This window comes from Colletes gigas, unplaced genomic scaffold, assembly GCF_013123115.1.
Source record: "Colletes gigas isolate AHSC1104 unplaced genomic scaffold, ASM1312311v1 Colletes_gigas_Sc00004, whole genome shotgun sequence".
NCBI classification, from domain to species: Eukaryota; Metazoa; Arthropoda; class Insecta; order Hymenoptera; family Colletidae; genus Colletes; species Colletes gigas.
The window spans coordinates 10,017,250-10,035,762 of record NW_025106633.1 but is presented as its reverse complement, the minus strand read 5'-3'; the positions used below and the strand labels follow the sequence as shown (position 1 = coordinate 10,035,762).

At 36.5% G+C, this 18,513-nt stretch overlaps 4 protein-coding genes across 16 annotated transcripts; 1 reads left to right on the top strand and 3 right to left on the bottom strand.

Moving 5' to 3' along the window:
* Window positions 1-93: 93 nt before the first annotated feature.
* On the bottom strand, window positions 94-2,317 carry LOC122405418 (F-box/WD repeat-containing protein 4-like). The gene is made up of 7 exons (XM_043410139.1): window positions 2,118-2,317; window positions 1,544-1,822; window positions 1,313-1,463; window positions 1,008-1,174; window positions 757-885; window positions 502-649; window positions 94-415 (listed from the first exon to the last, which is right to left on the bottom strand). The coding sequence occupies exons 1-7, from the start codon at window positions 2,315-2,317 to the stop codon at window positions 257-259; spliced, it is 1,233 nt and encodes a 410-aa protein (XP_043266074.1). The 3' UTR covers window positions 94-256.
* A 543-nt stretch (window positions 2,318-2,860) lies between these two features.
* Window positions 2,861-12,019, bottom strand: LOC122405415 (major facilitator superfamily domain-containing protein 6). Of its 9 annotated transcripts, none has more exons than XM_043410130.1 (10): window positions 6,674-7,153; window positions 6,539-6,584; window positions 5,670-5,915; window positions 4,848-5,597; window positions 4,468-4,658; window positions 4,241-4,377; window positions 3,818-3,933; window positions 3,483-3,728; window positions 3,258-3,404; window positions 2,861-3,157 (listed from the first exon to the last, which is right to left on the bottom strand). In XM_043410130.1, the coding sequence occupies exons 3-10, from the start codon at window positions 5,836-5,838 to the stop codon at window positions 3,087-3,089; spliced, it is 1,827 nt and encodes a 608-aa protein (XP_043266065.1). In that variant the 5' UTR covers window positions 5,839-5,915; window positions 6,539-6,584; window positions 6,674-7,153; the 3' UTR covers window positions 2,861-3,086. The 9 variants fall into 9 exon arrangements, with proteins under 9 accessions (XP_043266065.1, XP_043266064.1, XP_043266071.1 ...); XM_043410129.1 differs by having other exon boundaries at window positions 6,539-6,816; window positions 6,906-7,153; XM_043410136.1 differs by having other exon boundaries at window positions 4,848-5,178; window positions 5,299-5,597; window positions 6,539-7,150.
* Window positions 8,692-18,425, top strand: LOC122405414 (transferrin). 5 transcript variants are annotated; one of them, XM_043410125.1, is made up of 16 exons: window positions 8,692-9,568; window positions 9,783-10,037; window positions 10,343-10,451; window positions 10,759-10,892; window positions 10,981-11,108; window positions 11,985-12,129; window positions 12,217-12,374; window positions 12,589-12,803; window positions 12,884-13,029; window positions 13,389-13,638; window positions 13,760-13,908; window positions 15,449-15,625; window positions 15,699-15,797; window positions 16,139-16,272; window positions 16,394-16,549; window positions 18,202-18,425. In XM_043410125.1, exons 2-16 carry the CDS (start codon window positions 9,917-9,919, stop codon window positions 18,385-18,387), a joined length of 2,307 nt encoding a protein of 768 aa, XP_043266060.1. In that variant the 5' UTR covers window positions 8,692-9,568; window positions 9,783-9,916; the 3' UTR covers window positions 18,388-18,425. The 5 variants fall into 5 exon arrangements, with proteins under 5 accessions (XP_043266060.1, XP_043266059.1, XP_043266062.1 ...); XM_043410124.1 differs by having other exon boundaries at window positions 8,692-9,703; XM_043410127.1 differs by having other exon boundaries at window positions 8,692-9,942.
* Window positions 16,562-18,161, bottom strand: LOC122405419 (isoaspartyl peptidase/L-asparaginase-like). The gene is made up of 4 exons (XM_043410140.1): window positions 17,934-18,161; window positions 17,605-17,833; window positions 17,177-17,517; window positions 16,562-17,120 (listed from the first exon to the last, which is right to left on the bottom strand). The coding sequence occupies exons 1-4, from the start codon at window positions 18,093-18,095 to the stop codon at window positions 16,638-16,640; spliced, it is 1,215 nt and encodes a 404-aa protein (XP_043266075.1). The 5' UTR covers window positions 18,096-18,161; the 3' UTR covers window positions 16,562-16,637.
* Window positions 18,426-18,513: the final 88 nt, after the last annotated feature.

Sequence of the window (18,513 nt, the reverse complement as noted above, 5' to 3'; positions counted from 1 at the left end):
GAACAAATTTAATTTTTTATATTTTATAGTCATTGTTTTAAATAAATCGTGGGAAAAAGATATTTATTAACGTAATAAAGTGTTAATAATTGTTTCAATGTGACTCGCTTTTTAAACCTACAACTTAAGATTCCAAATTACAATGTGTTTAAGTCTATGCGAATCCTAGAATGTCTTTATTTTTGTATATAACAAGTTTTGCTTCTAAAGTTTCACAGTTTTCAACATTTATCCATTCTAAACGATCCAATTTGTATTAGTATTTAAGAATTTCTTTGTAATTAGCCTCTTTATACGAGTATCCTGAAAATGTAAATTCAACTAAATGCTGATCCATTGCTCCATATAAATGAGTACTATCGAAACTTAAACAGTAAACGGGACTTGTCATTCTGCATAGATCCATGAAATAGATCTGGAAAATAAAAATTAAATATAAACAGTACTGTGTAATTATCAAGTTATCGATGAATATTGTTTATAAAATATTCAACTACTGACTTGTATGTAACCTCTTTGTCTTTGATCCCAAAGAACAGCTTTGCAGTTGAATTGCGTTCCACTGACCATACTGTACCGATAATCCGACGATAAACAATATACAGTCGCATTCGTTGGATCTGACCACGAACACACACATGTTCCAGTTCTAAAATGATATCGATTATTAAAATAAAATCTGACAATGGCTTTAACATTGCACTTATTCTTGTTGTTAAATAACTGTGAATCCTAGAATTCGTTTGAAATAATTACCTCAAATCCCATTTTCGAATGTAAGTGTCATATCCACACGTAAGCAGAATCTGCGGATTATCCCAAATCATGTCTAATATTCCTGCCCCCCTTTGCCAATTGTATTTCAGTATATCAGATTGGCTGTAACTGAAATGTTTTTGTTATACTATCGGACCTTTCATGACTCTGAAAATATATAAAAGATATCTGTATACTGGACGCACTTTCGACAATTTGCTTATGTATTTGATACGTAAATTATAACGCACCATTCGAGATCAAATATGTGAAGCGGGGGGCAGTTATTGTTTCCGGCTGAACCCACTGCAAACTTTTTGCCCAATGGATCGGCAGATAGAGACCACACCCTGTCAGTAATGTTTATAGTCGTTAAAGGTACATTTAAGATGTTCTGGCCAACGGGAGGTCTCCAAACCTAAACATTGACATTTTTTTAATATCGCATTAGCAAAGAACTAATAATTTGCAACATCGATTACACCGTTCGATGCAAATCTTCTACGATATTCATTAAATGAACCTCGTAGAGTTTTTAAACCGTAATACAAATTACCTTCACCGTTCCGTCCCCAGAACCAGATATAATTGCATCCCTAGTCTTATCTATTCCATTTATATCGTAACTGTGCGCTCTGCTTATGTTGCAGTCGAAATTTATAAATTTGTAGCTTCCTGATTTTGTCCAGAATTTTATGCTACCGTCTCTGCAATATAATTTATAAATTTGATGCAAACCGAATGACAGTGTACATTAAATATTGTCAGCGATACAAATTCTTGATACCTGTGCCCAGTTACGATGCATTCGTTTCTGACAACGAACTTGCATATATCGCTGCAGACATGAACTCTGAACAAAAGTTGATTGCTTTTGTGCCTGGACTCGAAACGTTTGAAACAGCACAATTGACTTCCGCCGCTCCACCATAAAGTGTTGTTGGTCAATTGTATCCATGGCATGAACTTCGTTTTCTGCGAGAAGATGATCCTCTTCTCGTATCTGCCGTATTGCCAATTGTGCGAGACATGCCATTTTTTCCGTAAACATAATAGTGGGTTACACCTGTACGATTGAAATAATTTACATTGAATGATAGAATTCAGATTTATCGAATATCTAGGTGCGTAAATAAATCCTGTAAGGTTTGGTATTTTTTTAACATCAGACATTACACCATTACGATAAAAGTAATAATAAGAAATAAAAGTACACGTAGCGATTTTGTAAATTAATGCATATCGGCATATTCGGAATAAATAAAATGCACAAATTAAGATACGTCGTTCGTAAGTAACGATTTTGTTAATGATATAATTACAATATTTGTTAAAAAAAGATCAAGTATAACCTAACGAACCTTTCACGAAATTTCCTCGAAATTTGATTCGTTACGATCGGTTGCTTGCTCTTCCTGGCCCAAAGCGTTTCTTCGCGCACGATATCGTAAAATCGCGTGCATACTTCGCTGAGTCGTACCAAATCGAACGCATGACAGTAATCGAAAATTAATATCAAAATTTCGGTTGGCAAAGTGTTCAAACGCCACGAATCTGCCATTTTTGTCGAACTAATTCGTCCGACGACCGCGAATAGAACAGCTGTTGAACTTCGGTCTTCGTGTAAAAGCTATCTCCGACAGAAATATTATACCAAATAATACGAAATGTAGTTTTCACGAAGTTTAAAATTTACGGGACGAAATATGATAAGCTAAACCTTTGTAAAAAATGCCCTATTATCAAAATATATAAATATTCGATCGATCCTCCTCTTTGAATTCAAATTCAATAAATAATAAGATAATGTAAAGCCTAATGCTTTTTTATAAACAGCTTAATTTTATAAGACAAAATTTATACGGTAAATGGGGCAATTAGATTTAGAATTTTGGATTCGGGTTTCATGAATAATTAAGTTTTGATCCATCTCTTATAATAAATATTTCTATTCTTTATTTTCATTTTTAAAACATTAACTTGTACAATATAAAAATTGTAAAATCTATAATTGTAAAAACATTATTCTAGTTAGATTTTTTTAATCAAGACTAGATATTTTTAATTTCGAAAGAAACGAGAAATAAAAAAACAAACCGCACTTTCCAAGCTACGCGTGTCTAAGAAATTTATTTCCCGTGTACTTTCGCGTTTCCCGAGCCCATAACGTGTTGACGCGGTCAGGATATAAAATAATAAACTTAAGACACAAAACGAACAAAATATGAAAACTTAAACATTTGTAACTCGAACATTCTCAACGGGCAATGAAAGTACATCTATCCAGTGCCTGAGAAATAAACTCGTCCTTTTTCTTAACAATAAAAAATTTAGCTTCTAGCAGTGACGCACGCCTCGTTTGCTTCTTGAGGCAGTTTCCACTCCACGTTGTTCTTCGTGCCTATAAATAAAATAGATAAAATATTTAGAGATATATTGAAAACGATTAGAGATTAGAGAACAATTCGTTACGTCTAATCGAAGGAATATTTTTCTTATACCGGGCGTTAAATGTTTTAAAAACACCAGATGTAAAACAAGGTACACGAGTGCAGACACAGCGGCGGTAAACGAAAATATTCGTAATGTGGTTACGCCTCCAAATATTTCATATAAAACTCCACCTATCAGACTACCTATTGCAAAACCTGAAACAGAACAATACCGTGTTGTATATGAATGGATATTAAACACAGTGGTGGATCTGTTTTATAGAATTGAATTACCAAAACCGTCGTCCATGCCAGCTACGATTCCCTGGACAGTGGCGGATGTACCGGTTGGGGCGACTTTGCTCGCATATGCAACGATCGTTGTATAACAAAGCGCATAAGTTGGTCCTTGCATAAATAATTCGATCGAAATTACCCACCACGGGTTTGACGCCAAAGAAATTAGATAAAGGCGTAACGCGTAACATGCGAAACAGAATGTAAAAGTATACCCGAATCCTAGCTTCTTTAAAATTTTACCTGATTAAAAAAAAAAAAGGTAACGCTTCATTGAAAGGATTTTGATTGTGTAAAAGTAAAAAGTACATATGTATACATATAAAGCATACCGGAAAACGAAAAGAATATCACTTCGCCAACCAAAGTTTCCGCAGCGACTATTAAACCTTCTATTAAATTAATTTCGTTCATATGACCAGTTACTTTAGCCAGATCTTCCAAATACCTGTTTAGAACATATTGTTTCTATGTAAGTGCGATTAATTTCTGAGTGTCTGTTATCCTACAACGTACATTTTATAATTCTCCAAAGTATTTTATTTGTTAAAGAGATATTTAACCCATTTGCATCCAAGCGCGGAATATTCCGCGAGCCGCGACTGTCTACTATCACCAAGCGCGGAATATTCCGCGAGCCGCGACTGTTTACTATCGTCAGTTGAACGTCGCCGATGTTTCGATGCGGAAGCTTAAGTAGAGCGATGATGCAAATGGGTTAATGAACGGCGGACATTTAAAGGAATGAGAGTTACCAAAATAAAAAATAAATCATGAAGCTGTCAAGTATGCCAGCAAGTGTCGCGAAGCAAAGAAATATAATTATATGTTTTAATTTTAAAAGCTCATAAACGTCTTTTATTATATTTGTGGACCCTCCCATAATCGGTAGCTGTAAAACATGTTTTTGATCAATTACAATGAATAAGAAAGAATAAGAAATATTGATCGATTGTCAGTGAAAGTTGCGTAAAGTACTCACTTTTAATTTTCTGCAACAAAGTAAATCGAAGAGTGAAAATACAAAGACAAGTAAAAATGCAGGCGTGTAAATCTTCAGGGATTTTCCTTTCGACCAATAATCCACTGCACAGCCAGCCAAAAGGGCAGAAATTCCAAAACCTATCGTTCCCCATACGCGTTGTCTACCATATCCCATTTCACCACCTGCTCCTATAAATTCATTAAATTAATAAAGAAAATAAATAATACCAAACGCTGACAAGGAACATCCACAAAGTGTTCTTCCCTGATTTTAATGTTTAATCCTTTGACCTTGAAAAGAATATGTACGTGGGAGTAATATTTGGTGAATGTTCCTTGTTAGTACAGAATTATATTGTAAATATAGTTATGTTATACCTAGTATATCAAAGCAAACCGCGTCGCTTATACTGTTGGATACGTTAAAGCCAATATTGCCAAGGCACAATAAAATGACAAAGCCCCAGAAAGTAGAAGATGTATACAGGCAATGCTTTTCTTCGAAATTATCACAGACAACGTTACAATTAATATTCTCCGAACAATACGATGTAGCATTTACATCCATTAAACACGTGGTGTTCGAGGAAATGCTTGCTTCTCCTTGGACTGCTTGAAACAGCATCGGTGTAGAAAATGTATCGTTAGCGCAAGTCCAGTGACACACTGTAGCCTTTGCTCCGGTACATGAATCTAGTCTTGAAATGTCCTTAAATAAATCAGGAGTCACAGATGTATATTTAAGAAAGTCAAGAATTCGTGCTCGTAAGATATCATGAATGTTTGACTTTAGAAAAATGAGAAACTTCCAACGGTTGTAAAAGCTTACTTCTGACGAACAGTGTGACAACGACATGCAAGATACGTTAACGAATCTATGGTCTGGTAAGACTGGTCCCGGCATTGCTGGTAAAAGATACATGCAGACGAAACAAGCACTCGTAGTCGCTAGTAATGCTATGAAAATGGCTTTTCTCCAGGAATCAAAATAATCTATGAGAAAACCAAAGGCTGGCTTCGCGATTAAAAATAAAATTGGTAAAATGGCTGTGATACTGCCCATAACTAATACGGATATTCCAAGTTGTTTGCCATAGACTTGTAAAAATGGAAGAATTGGACCCATCGCTGGAACAAGAAATAAATATGTAGGCATTGTATCCGTGTAGATGCAAAATATTATCGTATAATTATATTTACCTGCCATGAAGAAAAAGTAATGTGCCTTTATAGGCAACTGTTTGTAATTTAACTTCATCTTTTTTGTGATTCCCAGGTGATTCGACGGAACATTAAGATTTTGATTCTGATTCGACAGACAGAAAATGCAATATCTAGAGACGCGGTAGCGTCTCGACGCCAAGTACATGAAAGATACCCTGTATACAAGATATCGATCGACTGTCGCTACCGCTATCCTTTACTCGTCGCCAGGCTATTCTGAAACTTATTTCAATAATATCTCATCACCCCTGCAATATTTTTTAAATTTAAAGGCATTTTTCTTATGTAAACCGCATATAAGCTTTCGAATAAGACCAATTCCAAAAAAATCGGTCCACGCATGCTAGAGATATCGTAATATCGTCTCATTGAAATTTGTCAGAAATGTGTGCGTGTGCATATGCTACGTATTATATTAGAATTAAATATATGTAGAATAAATCTGACTGCGTTTCTAATATATGTATGTATATGTTTATGTATTTTAGATTGTAAGGGAGTAATTGTAAATTATTAATACTAATTGTAAGACAATTAACATTTTTTCGGTTTCGCAGCGCCAAGTATTTTGAATAAAATATTTATTCGTATTAAAATATTTATTTGTATAAAAATATATCTGCTTAATATTATTTAATACATTTTTTCTTTGTATAAATAGCCATTATGGGTAATGGAATTTTAGCTGTGCATATGTAGCTGTGTCATCTAAAGCGTAGTTGGAAAGCATCTTTATGTACTGACAACTCATTTTGATTTCACATCTTTTTTTAATTTTGTAATTATTATTATCTTCTATGTTTTGTGATTTACTTGATTTGATGTACTTGGCGTAATTTTTTTACCTTTTTGAAGTTTTTGAGGGGATCATATTATACATACAGACACAGTCTAAAAATAGAATTCACAAATTTGTATTAAAAGCGTGTAATCTATTTTACCGAAAATATATCGGAAGTTTTTTGGTATAGAAAATTCACATTGGATTTGATGGAAATTAATCACGGCTTGTGAGATTATCACAGTGTCAATTGTTGCCTGTTGTTCTGTCGAGAACTACCGAAGCAACAGACGTCTTCTGTATATCCATTATCCGACAGTTCCTATAAAGTGTAATCTTCGTCTGCTCGTAACATTGATTTGTTTTAATGCATTTCACGCGAAAGTAGTTAATCTACTGTGTCAGACGAGGTTAACATAACGTGATATTACCACGGTTGTACAGCCACAGCGATATCAGCCAGGTCTGCCATTGTCTGATAATTTATACCCATCCTCAATAGCTTCCATGTTGGATGATAGAAATAAGTTTGTAGAGTACATCAAGAAACAACAATAAACACTAGATTTACGAACATTGATTGTATCTATTGAAACCTATCTTGTTGGTAATTACATTAAAATCCGATTTTTAACATGTATATCCATATGTGTAGATTCGAAAGGCCCTAATGGCCCTAATGGCCGATCGACATTAAATTTGGCAGAGGGGGAGGGGAGAAGTACGGATTTTGAATATAAAATATTAATTTCTAGTAATTAATAGTTTCCAAGAAATTTGATTAAGTTTGGCTAGTTTTCATCTCGAAACGAGTGCGACGCTACACATATTTAGGTTAGATTCGAATAGTATATTACAAACTAACATGTTCCGGTCATCAAAATTGAAATTCGATATAAAAACTCATTTTCTGCGGGATGCCTTATAGAATGAGAAAGAACAGCAAAGGTTGTGAATATTATCGTTCTTTATTTAATTCATACATAAGGTATAGGGTTAAAAAGGCAACGTATATGTATGTACATATTTTAATATAAAATATGGTTTTGATGCATACATATCGATGATTAGAGCGAACAAACTGCATTAATCATTATCAACAGATATCACAACGCCCCCGTTAATGCTATTTACAATTATCTGTATCGCAGGAAGTCTGTTTCAGAGGCCAAAATAAGACGAAAATCAAGAATACCAATTTGTTGATCGAGACCAGTTCTGAATTTTTTTCTCGAAAATGCGTAGGATTTCGGGGGTATGTCTATTCACCAAAAGTGATTGCAATTGACCCCCGCAGCCGAAAATAATTTTTCCAAAGCGATTCGAAATTTTGTTTTCCGTCGAAAAATTTCACACCTTCTCGAATTTTTTTCTCGAAAATGCGCAGGATTTCGGGGGTATGTCTATTCACCAAAAGTGATTGCAATTGACCCCCGCAGCCGAAAATAATTTTTCCAAAGCGATTCGAAATTTTGTTTTCCGTCGAAAAATTTCACACCTTCTCGAATTTTTTTCTCGAAAATGCGCAGGATTTCGGGGGTATGTCTATTCACCAAAAGTGATTGCAATTGACCCCCGCAGCCGAAAATAATTTTTCCAAAGCGATTCGAAATTTTGTTTTCCGTCGAAAAATTTCACACCTTCTCGAATTTTTTTCTCGAAAATGCGCAGGATTTCGGGGGTATGTCTATTCACCAAAAGTGATTGCAATTGACCCCCGCAGCCGAAAATAATTTTTCCAAAGCGATTCGAAATTTTGTTTTCCGTCGAAAAATTTCACACCTTCTCGAATTTTTTTCTCGAAAATGCGCAGGATTTCGGGGGTATGTCTATTCACCAAAAATGATTGCAATTGACCCCCGCAGCCGACAATAATTTTTCCAGAACGATTTGAAATTTTTGAATATAATTGTTAATAACTTTTTAACGAAGCCTCCATCAAGAAATTGGTATTCTTGATTTTCGTCTTATTTTGGCCTCTAGAATCCCTCATTAAAATTTTCCCAGGGGTAGCCGAACACCAAAATCAAAATCAATGTTAAAAGTTACCACTAAACAACTTTACCGAAAAAACGAATGAGATTAAAGTTATAAGCGTTTATAAATTTTTGTGGCAAGTTGGAACACTTGGAATTTTCAGAAATGACACTGCAAAATTGCCCTGCAGTTGTTAGTCGATAATAAAAAAAAATTCTTGGAGTGCGAAGGATTAAGTTTAAAACGGGTATTTTGCATTTAAATCATTTTACGACAGCGCTGACTCATCGGGAAAACACACACGGAAAATATAAAGTTAAACGCGGGGATCTATCTACAAATAGATAAATGTCCTTATGGATTATTGCATACAATAAACACGTAGATTGTAAATAGCGTTCTCGAGGCCCGGAACGTTGGGTGCAATAAGTGTCGAGACCCCATTGTTTCCAACGAACAATTCTGCCCAATTGTATTCGATTTGTACCAATAAAACCAACATATAGGAATGTTATTCTTTACACTTCCTCGATGGAACATTTACACTTTTATGTTTGTACAACGATTAACAGATAAACAATCTTTTATTTATTACTCCAGATAAGAATTTATCTCATCTCTTAACCGCAGGCATATTGCCACATTATTGCAAATATAACTGTAATATTTTTTATTGTATGAAACTTTAGACAGGATATTTAATTACGTCACTGTATAGCTGCGTGCGATAGAGATGCGTCGAACGTATGCGTTGTAAGATCCCCTCCATCTTTCGGTGAATTCGCTCGCGCGGTGTCACATTATTGAATTAAAAACGCTCGATGTCGTCGAGTCGGTCGATCTATTTTTCATAATCCGTTCGTTCGATCCTCCCGCGTAAGCGTCGTTCGCTTTTGATTCCATTCGAAACATTGAACCGTGCCGGAGATCAACCAGCAAATTGATTGCATACGGAGATACATCGACAAAGCAAACCAGATAATTGTTGGACTTAAAACGTTGTTGGCGGCGCTGCATCTCGCAGCTTTTCGTTACACGTGTATTTTTCTTTTGCGTCGCGTTGCGAAGAATTTTCAAGGTTAGACGAAAGTGGTCGGAACAACTTCTACCGGCTAAAGTAAATTGCTACATATCATTTCGTTGCTTCGAACGATTGTGATCTATAGGGATGATCCTAAACGCTATTTCTACTGTGATTCTATACATACCTATTCCGATCGAAAGGTGTCTTTCGACACTTTTGCATTTGGATGTAAATATCTTTACAAGTTAATAGAAACAGTGTTGAGTCAGAATCTATTAAAGTTTTATCGACCGTAATCGCGTTTCAGTGGAAGTGTTGATTGCATCGTTACCGATCCAGCATTTAAATCGCCGAGCATGATCGAGTGATAACGATCACGTGTAAACTTTTAATCGTGAAAACAAACAGTGATCAAAGGCTTAATATTTATTTCTGGAAGTCATGCCGATCGAATGGATATCGAAAATGTACGTTCGATTGTTTCTTTCGCTTATCTTTATCCTGTTCATCCGTCAACGTGCTAACGCTGATAAATGTAAAGACTGTAGAGAAACTTCTGAACGTGAGTAAGAAATCTTTACCAACGATAAAAGTACTTACATATACGTATAGTCTTCGACCGCTATTTCTACACAGTTAATTTTCCACGATTCGTCTCCACTCCCATATTTTTCGCTCGATGTCCGAGTCTCAATGAAACCGGATCCGGCAAAAAAGCAAAGAGGATAAAGAAAAGAAATCATAGCGTCTCGCTTCCTCCTGTTATCCTACCATTTTCTTTCTCCGTCAAGCAATGCTCGGGTTCAATTGTAAAAATAGCACTTTTCCCCAAAACGCTTTAACGAATGGTGAAAACGAAACTTTCAGTGAAACTATGCGTCGTCGAGAGCGTGCACACGGCAAAAGACATCCGTTCTCTCTGCCCGCAATTGTCTTCCATGTCGAATCCACTAAAATGTGTCGTGACAACCGATAGGCGAGTATAACAAATTAATAGTCGTGTGAAGCAAGTATAGCGATCTTCTAAAAAGCCACGAAACTCGAGCCCTTAAATGTCACGGAGGTTGTCAACAATCAGGAGTGATACTATAGCCAACAAAGATAACAATAGGCCTGAATATACTTCGAACAGATCGCTATATTTGTATTTGTTTAATCTTTGCGAAAATAACAACGTGGTTTCGTAATATTTAACGAGCGTTCCTTCGAACGGTTTTTTCAATGGTACGTCGTAAAACTTTCGCCATCTTTTTAACGGGAAGACCCAAATTACGTTCACTCAGGTCCAATTGCCTGCGGCAGTTGGCCACGGGCCTCGCTGATTTTACTGTTTTGGAACCGGAAGATCTGATCGTTGCGACCGCGTACAAAGAGTTCAACGTTCTAGTCACCACCGAGCTAAGACTATATCCAAACGGTAATTAAAATATGAATCGTACCGCGAGAGGGATTGTCCAGAATTTACACACACGACAAGTTCTTTGAATACGAAAATCAACGTTTAGAAAAGCAACGTTTCGAGATGGTAGTTCTAACCAAGAAAAACGTGAAAACCATATGGGACGTTAAGGAGAAAAGGTTCTGTCATCCTGGACACGATACGGCCGACGAGTGGACCAAGGTTTTCTCTACGGTTAATATTTTCATGATCGTTTACCAGAGTCGGGCAAATTTTATTTACGAATCAAAAATATTACGTACGTTCGTAAACACTAACTTATATTTTAAATTCATTCGTAAATTGGTATCCACCGACAGATCTTTAAAAAAGTCAGTTTACAAATGGATTAAATATTTTTATTCGTTGTTCATGAATAAAATTTGCCTTGTGTACCATAAGGCTGATTACTAATTATGATATGTGAACACACACATGTGTCGTCAATTATTACGGATGAAACACTACGCGTGATGCGATAGTGCTCTGTTGACAATGCAGGTAACAGATAAGATAAATAAATTCTTGAATATCAAATTTATAGCGATATAGTTCTCATCCTTGACGCTAGATAGCACCACCAAATTCTATATGTTAATACTGCAGATACCTATGCACATTCAAATCCTAGATTAACGATTTCTTTATAATTCTTGCTATTTTTATTCAATCCGTGTGAAATTTTTTCTAGTCGCTCTGAACAGAGATAATCGTTAAAATGTACCCCCTTTTTTTCTTCTAATTTTCTAATTTTCTAATGAGTTATACGTAATTCGATACATTATTGATATGCATTTCATTATCCGCGGAAATTCGTTATTTTTTTATAAACTTGTAAAGTTACAGTAAAAAAGTAAGGTTAAGTATATTTTAGCATTATCAAATTAGATCGATCATTTATATTTGTAACACGAACGTAGCAACGATGGTCACTTGTTTCTATCTGTGAACCTATCAAAAAATGTACCTAACCTTACTTATAACGAATTTTCACAGATAATGAAATGCATATCAATAATGTATATAATAATGAATATACCCGCGATCCTTTCTACCTTACCTCCGTTACAGTATTTCGAGAAATGGATAATGCCCAGAGAGTGCGATCCGGAGAAGACGATGCAGGAGAACAAAGCGATTGAAACGTCGAAATTCTTCGAGTCGGCGTGTATCGCCGGTCCTTGGTCAGCAGACACTAAATTGGACGGTTTATTGAGTACGTACTCTGTGTTGGACAACAAAGAAACCGAATAAAATGCAATCACATTCCCGCTCGAAGCCTATCGATACTTTTTTCTCGCAGAATCGACGTACAAAAATCTTTGCGCCGCGTGCGACGATCCCGCCAACTGTGACTCGAATGATAAGTACCACGGGCGCGAAGGAGTTTTATTGTGCTTTACTGATAATGCAGGTGATATCGCGTGGGTACGATTGGACGATGCTCTCGAGCACTTCAAGGTACGTGTAATCGAGTAACGGTTATTTTTGCTCTACATACGATTAGAAAACCGTCTGATCGTCGTCTGGCGTATCAATTGGTCCATCGTGTTCATTGTACCAGAAACGTGGAGTTGGAAAGGGTGTTTCTTTCGACCGTTTTCCGGTTTAAAGATATTTAAATTTGAAACTTTTTCCACGTTTATAAAGCTCATTGATATTTAAAATTCTACAGATTATTAAAATCGTTTGCAAATTTATTTCTATCGTTACCGGCGCCGGAGAAATGCGATCTTCTAATCGGAGATTAATAAAATGGTGTACGCAGGAAGAAAAAATCGACAAAGATGATTACAATTTCCTTTGCCCGGATGGTACGACGAGGCCCATGAAGTTCGACAGACCCTGCGCGTGGATCTCGAAACCATGGCCGGTGGTCGTTGCTAGATCGTTAGTAAAGATATCGCTATAGAGAAAATAGATCCAACTGTCGATACATTGTCTTTTAAAGTGACTTTTCGTTTCGCCAGGGAGACAGCAGCAAACGTTCAACGGATAATGGGCTCGTTCGAGGCGGAGAATTCCGGCTGGGTTTTGCGTTCTTTGTTGGAGAACTATCATCCAAAGTCGGTGAACATCGATACTCCGGAAACGCCTAAGGACTACCTGACAAGATGTAATTGACAACTAATTTAAGAAAAAATTATTCGTGATACAAGGTCACGTAAATCGTAGATCATTAGATTTGCCTTGACCTAGACTCTTATGAAAAATAAGGATGACCTTGAAAACGAAACTTGTACTTCTTAACATTAGAGCTACCAAAGCAGTCAATATGACCTATTCGTAATTTCTAATAAAATTGATAAAAAATTTACTCGACTGAATTTTTGAAAATTTACCATAGTTTTCTATTATTTTAATTTCTTCGGTATAAATAAGTATGCTATAATTTTCGGTAGTTCCAGCGTTAAAACAGTGTAACTTTGTCCTAGATTGTCCTTAGAGTACAAGATTAATGGTGTTTTATTATAGTTCCTGCTTTGTATGGCGCGAACAACACTGCAATAGCGTGTCGGCCCTCGCGAAGCGTACGATGGTGCGTCTCGTCAAAACTGGAGGACAAAAAGTGCGAATGGCTGAGAACAATTTCCTTCGTTTATGGCGTGGAGCCCACGATTTCCTGTATACGGGAGCCAACGAGAGCATTGTGCTTGAAGGCGGTTGAAACCCAGCAGGCGGACATATTCGTCGCCATGCCGGAGGAAATGCTCGACGCTAGAAAGTGAGCAAAATCGTTGTGAAACGATTCGAATCTTCATAGTCTCAAAAACTTTGAACTTATACTGATCCTAGTGTCTATGGAAAATAGAGTTTTCTCTGTAGCGTCCACGGTGGTGTTTCAGGATGCGTCTGAAACCGATCCTACAGACGACATTCAAGAAGAATAACGAGTTCGACAGAATTGTGGCTGTCGTCAAGCAGGATTCACAGTTCCACAGCTTGAGGAACCTCAAGGGAGCCAAGGCATGCTTCACAGGATACAAAGACGTCGGTAAGGACAAGTGTTCAAGAAGCAGATCACCAGTTTACCCCTTTTTGAGCAGTCTTGAACAAAATTCTAATAAAATTTTCTATTACAATGTTGACAAAATACAGATTACCCCTTTGCTGCATATACAAGGTGTTCAGTCACCCCTGGGAACAATTTTAATGAGAGATTCTAGAGGCCAAAATCAAGAGTATCAATTTCTTAGTCGAGGCTTCCTTAAAAAGTTATTAAAAAGTTTCAAATCTTTCTGGAAAAATTATTTTTGGTTATGTGGGTCAATTACAATCATTTTTGGTGAATACACATACATTCGAAATCCTACGCAGTTTCGAGAAAAAAATTCGAGTAGGTGCGGAAATTTTTCGGCAAAATTAAAAAATTTCAAATCGTTCTTGAAAAATTATATTTAGTTACAGGGGTCAATTACCAGCATTTTTGGTCAACAGACATACCTCTGAATTCCTAATCAGTTTCGAGAAAAAAATTCGAATAGGTAGACAAATTTTTCGGCAAAATTAAAATATTTCAAATCGTTCTGGAAAAATTATATTTAGTTACAGGGGTCAATTACCAGCATTTTTGGTCAACAGACATACCTCTGAATTCCTAATCAGTTTCGAGAAAAAAATTCGAATAGGTAGACAAATTTTTCGGCAAAATTAAAATATTTCAAATCGTTCTGGAAAAATTATATTTAGTTACAGGGGTCAATTACCAGCATTTTTGGTCAACAGACATACCTCTGAATTCCTAATCAGTTTCGAGAAAAAAATTCGAATAGGTAGACAAATTTTTCGGCAAAATTAAAATATTTCAAATCGTTCTGGAAAAATTATATTTAGTTACAGGGGTCAATTACCAGCATTTTTGGTCAACAGACATACCTCTGAATTCCTAATCAGTTTCGAGAAAAAAATTCGAATAGGTAGACAAATTTTTCGGCAAAATTAAAATATTTCAAATCGTTCTGGAAAAATTATATTTAGTTACAGGGGTCAATTACCAGCATTTTTGGTCAACAGACATACCTCTGAATTCCTAATCAGTTTCGAGAAAAAAATTCGAATAGGTAGACAAATTTTTCGGCGAAATTAAAAAATTTCAAATCGTTCTGAAAAAATTATATTTAGTTACAGGGGTCAATTACAAGCATTTTTGGTCAACAGACATACCCCTGAAATCCTACGCACTTTCGAGAAAAAAATTCGAATACGTAGACAAATTTTTCGGCGAAATTGAAAAGTTTCAAATCTTTCTGGAAAAATTATATTTAGTTACAGGGGTCAATTACAAGCATTTTTTGTGAATACACATACCCTCGAAATCCTACGCAGTTTCGAGAAAAAAATTCGAGTAGGTGCTAGAATTTTTCGGTACTAAAAAATTTTAATCGTTTTGGAAAAAATTATTTTCAGTTGCAGAACATTAGGCGTTAACTTTTTATTTCAGCCTCTAAAATCTCCCATTAAAATTTTTGCCAGGGGTGGTCGAATATCCTATATAGAAGTTAACTCGTTTAAAAAAAGTCATTTGTTTCTTACAGGATGGAACGTCTTTGTAGCTATTTTGAGGAATATTTCGGATACGGATTCTGAATGCTCGGATTCCGACTACTGGGATGCAGATGCAGTTGGAAAATTTTTCAGTGAGGGCTGCGTTCTCGGGCCAATAGACAGCCACGCGAAAATTCCTTATAATTTGTATTCCCTGTGCAAACAGAGTAGGTGAACGCGTGCTGCTGTAATCAGAAACGACGATTGACATACTGATTAAATAGCGAAACGAATTTATAGCGGGCAGAGTCGGTGACGACATAAAAACATTCGACTGCTTATCATCTGGCCTTGGAGACGTGGCTTTTGTCAATTTGAAGAACATCGAGAAAAAGATCGGTATAAATTTGTTGTACAATGTATCAGTAAAACGAAATTCTGCATAATGTCGGTCCGAGGTCGCTTCGTGCCATCAACAATGTATTTTAATTTTATCTTTATAGTAGTGTTATTAAACAGTTTTCGAGTTTCGCGTTATCTAAGATTGCACCACAGATTTAAACTATAAATGCTATGTATACAGTTGCTTGCTTTAATATTGAAACACCAAGATACTTTTAAATTTCAATTTTGTATAAAACTTATTTATTATAGACAACAGAGAAATAAGTTTTTTTTCAAAATTCTAGACCAGACCTAACCCTTCAAATGTTAAATAAAAAACGTTATAATTATTCTAGGTAATTTAAACTCGGAAATTGGATTAGAACGATTCTTTTGGGAGACCAATCGTGATTACCGAACACTATGCCTCGATAAAGAAGACAATTATCAAGGACACGTATGTGAGCTCGCGTGGACGCCATTAAGCACGGTAATTTCCTATTATAACTTTATTGAAGTTAATCTAATTTCTATTGTAATAAATCCTACGCAAATACAACTTATGTTTTTGAAATAAACAAAAATTTAATGCCTTCGTATATTACTTTTAGATCGTAGCACACGAAAACATGTCGGACTTAAGGCGCGAAGAAATTTACACGATGCTGCTGGATATGGATGAACGTTTTGGAGTTGATTTTAAGGGCAGAGTACCAGCGTTCTCCATGTATGGACCGTACGATTCGAATTACAATGTTATATTCCCGGTATGTAAAAATATAAGATCATCCATTTGGTGCAATAATTATTTTCGAAATATCAAGCTTACACGAAAATGTGTACACGAAAATCGTTTCAATCCTCGTCGGAAGTGTTGCACATGCAGTCTAGGGGGCGCTCGAGGATAGTTACTTTTTCCCAATACTTTTCATTTTGCGCGATTCCGTAATAAACGTAACCGTGCCGACAGAAAGCCCAAGGAAAGTGCATACACTTGAACGAAACGCAAGGATCGCCTTTCGCGTTCAACGCAACAGCGCCGATATTCGATTCCCCGGTTTCCGTTTCGAAGTTCTCCAGTTCTGCACATATCGAATAATCGATCGACGCATCCGCAGACAATCTTTGTATTATTTTCCGCGCTGGCGCGTAGGAATAGATCTTGGTGTCGTTTCCGGAGACGGAAACGCAGCCATCTTTGTCCGCGTAGATACCGCAGCCAATCACCGTGCCGATCGCGCTCACAGAGCCAATGGGCTTTCCAAGTTCTCCCGCCGTCGAGGTCCCGCTTGCTAACCGTCGTTTTCGATCGTACGCGACTGCGCCGACCGCGCTAACCTGAAATATTTTTAATAACTTACGTTAAATTTCGAAATAAGCTTAAAAATAAACACCTGCAAAAAGGCTGGTTCGTCCAATAATTCGGTCGAATCGATCGACGACGCGCAATAAGGATTTGCTTCCCCTTGGTCTGATCGTATCACGACGCAATCCGAATCGCAATCTTTCCTCTCTTCGTCTTTCCATTCGTTTTCGTCGCAATCTTTATCGTTCAATAGACTCGCACGATCGGTGCAGTATTCGTAAATTTCTTCGGCCGTATAATGAGATGTCATGGATTCATGTACGTTTAATGAGCCCGGCGGTAAAATTGAAATTCCATTGTTCAAGGCAAACTTCTGAGCGCCATTTTCGACGATCAGAATGTGTTCCGTGTTCTCCAATACTTTTCTTGCTGAACAGTTTTATTTTTTCGATTTAAGCGTTAGTTTTGATAATTAATCATCGTGATTTTTAGTGAGTCGCTGTATTTGAAACGAACCTAGCGCGATAGGGTGTTCTATGTCACGAACAGCACCCACGAAACCGGCATCGTTTATTGTGACGATAGCGGCGTCGGTAACAACTTCGTTGTTAACGTCCAGAGAACCTCCTTTCGCGCAATTGAAATACGGTTCACTTTCCATGTAAGAAATTGCTTTCTCGACCGCGTCTACCGCTGATCGACCGTTGATAAGGTCGCTGTACGCCTCGAGCGCCGCATTTTTAACCTATGAAAATTCATAGAGACTCTAATTGGCAGTTTAATTCATAATCCCATTAATTTGGCTGCATTTTTATAATGTTTCTTAAAAAGATAATTCGTGTAACCTCGGTTAGCATACGATTACGTTTCTTTCGTGGAATTGTTCCCGCTCCTCCGTGAACCACTATAACCGGATCTACGTGTAGACGAGGTTTCTTTTTCTCTGGTTTGGTTTCCGTTTCGATCCTTGCCAAGATCTGATCGATCCACGAGCAATAATCGCACATCGTTCGTATATAACGTAAAATTTGTTAGAGTATCAACAGAAATTTATTATTTAACATGCTAGTTAATACGAGACGCTAGAAACAAATGCAAATGCCCTTTTTGCAGGGAGAAACGCAACGTCTAGAAGCCGACGTTCATCAGATGCAACACATACTAAATTACAACGATGTTATCGACGAAATTTTGAAACAAGTCCCTTGCAGCGGTGTAAGAAATTCGAGCGTTTATTACAGTAATATAATTGTTGTATATATTTCGGTTCTTGTTTCGAATAAATTGATGTATGTCTAATGGCGGATGTTCTTTCATCGTTGCATAACAATTTTATATGCCAGTCGTTATAGGTAAAGTGATATGTGGGATAATAATTTATTACAAAACAACCTTTTCCTTAATAGCATGTTATTTTAATATTTT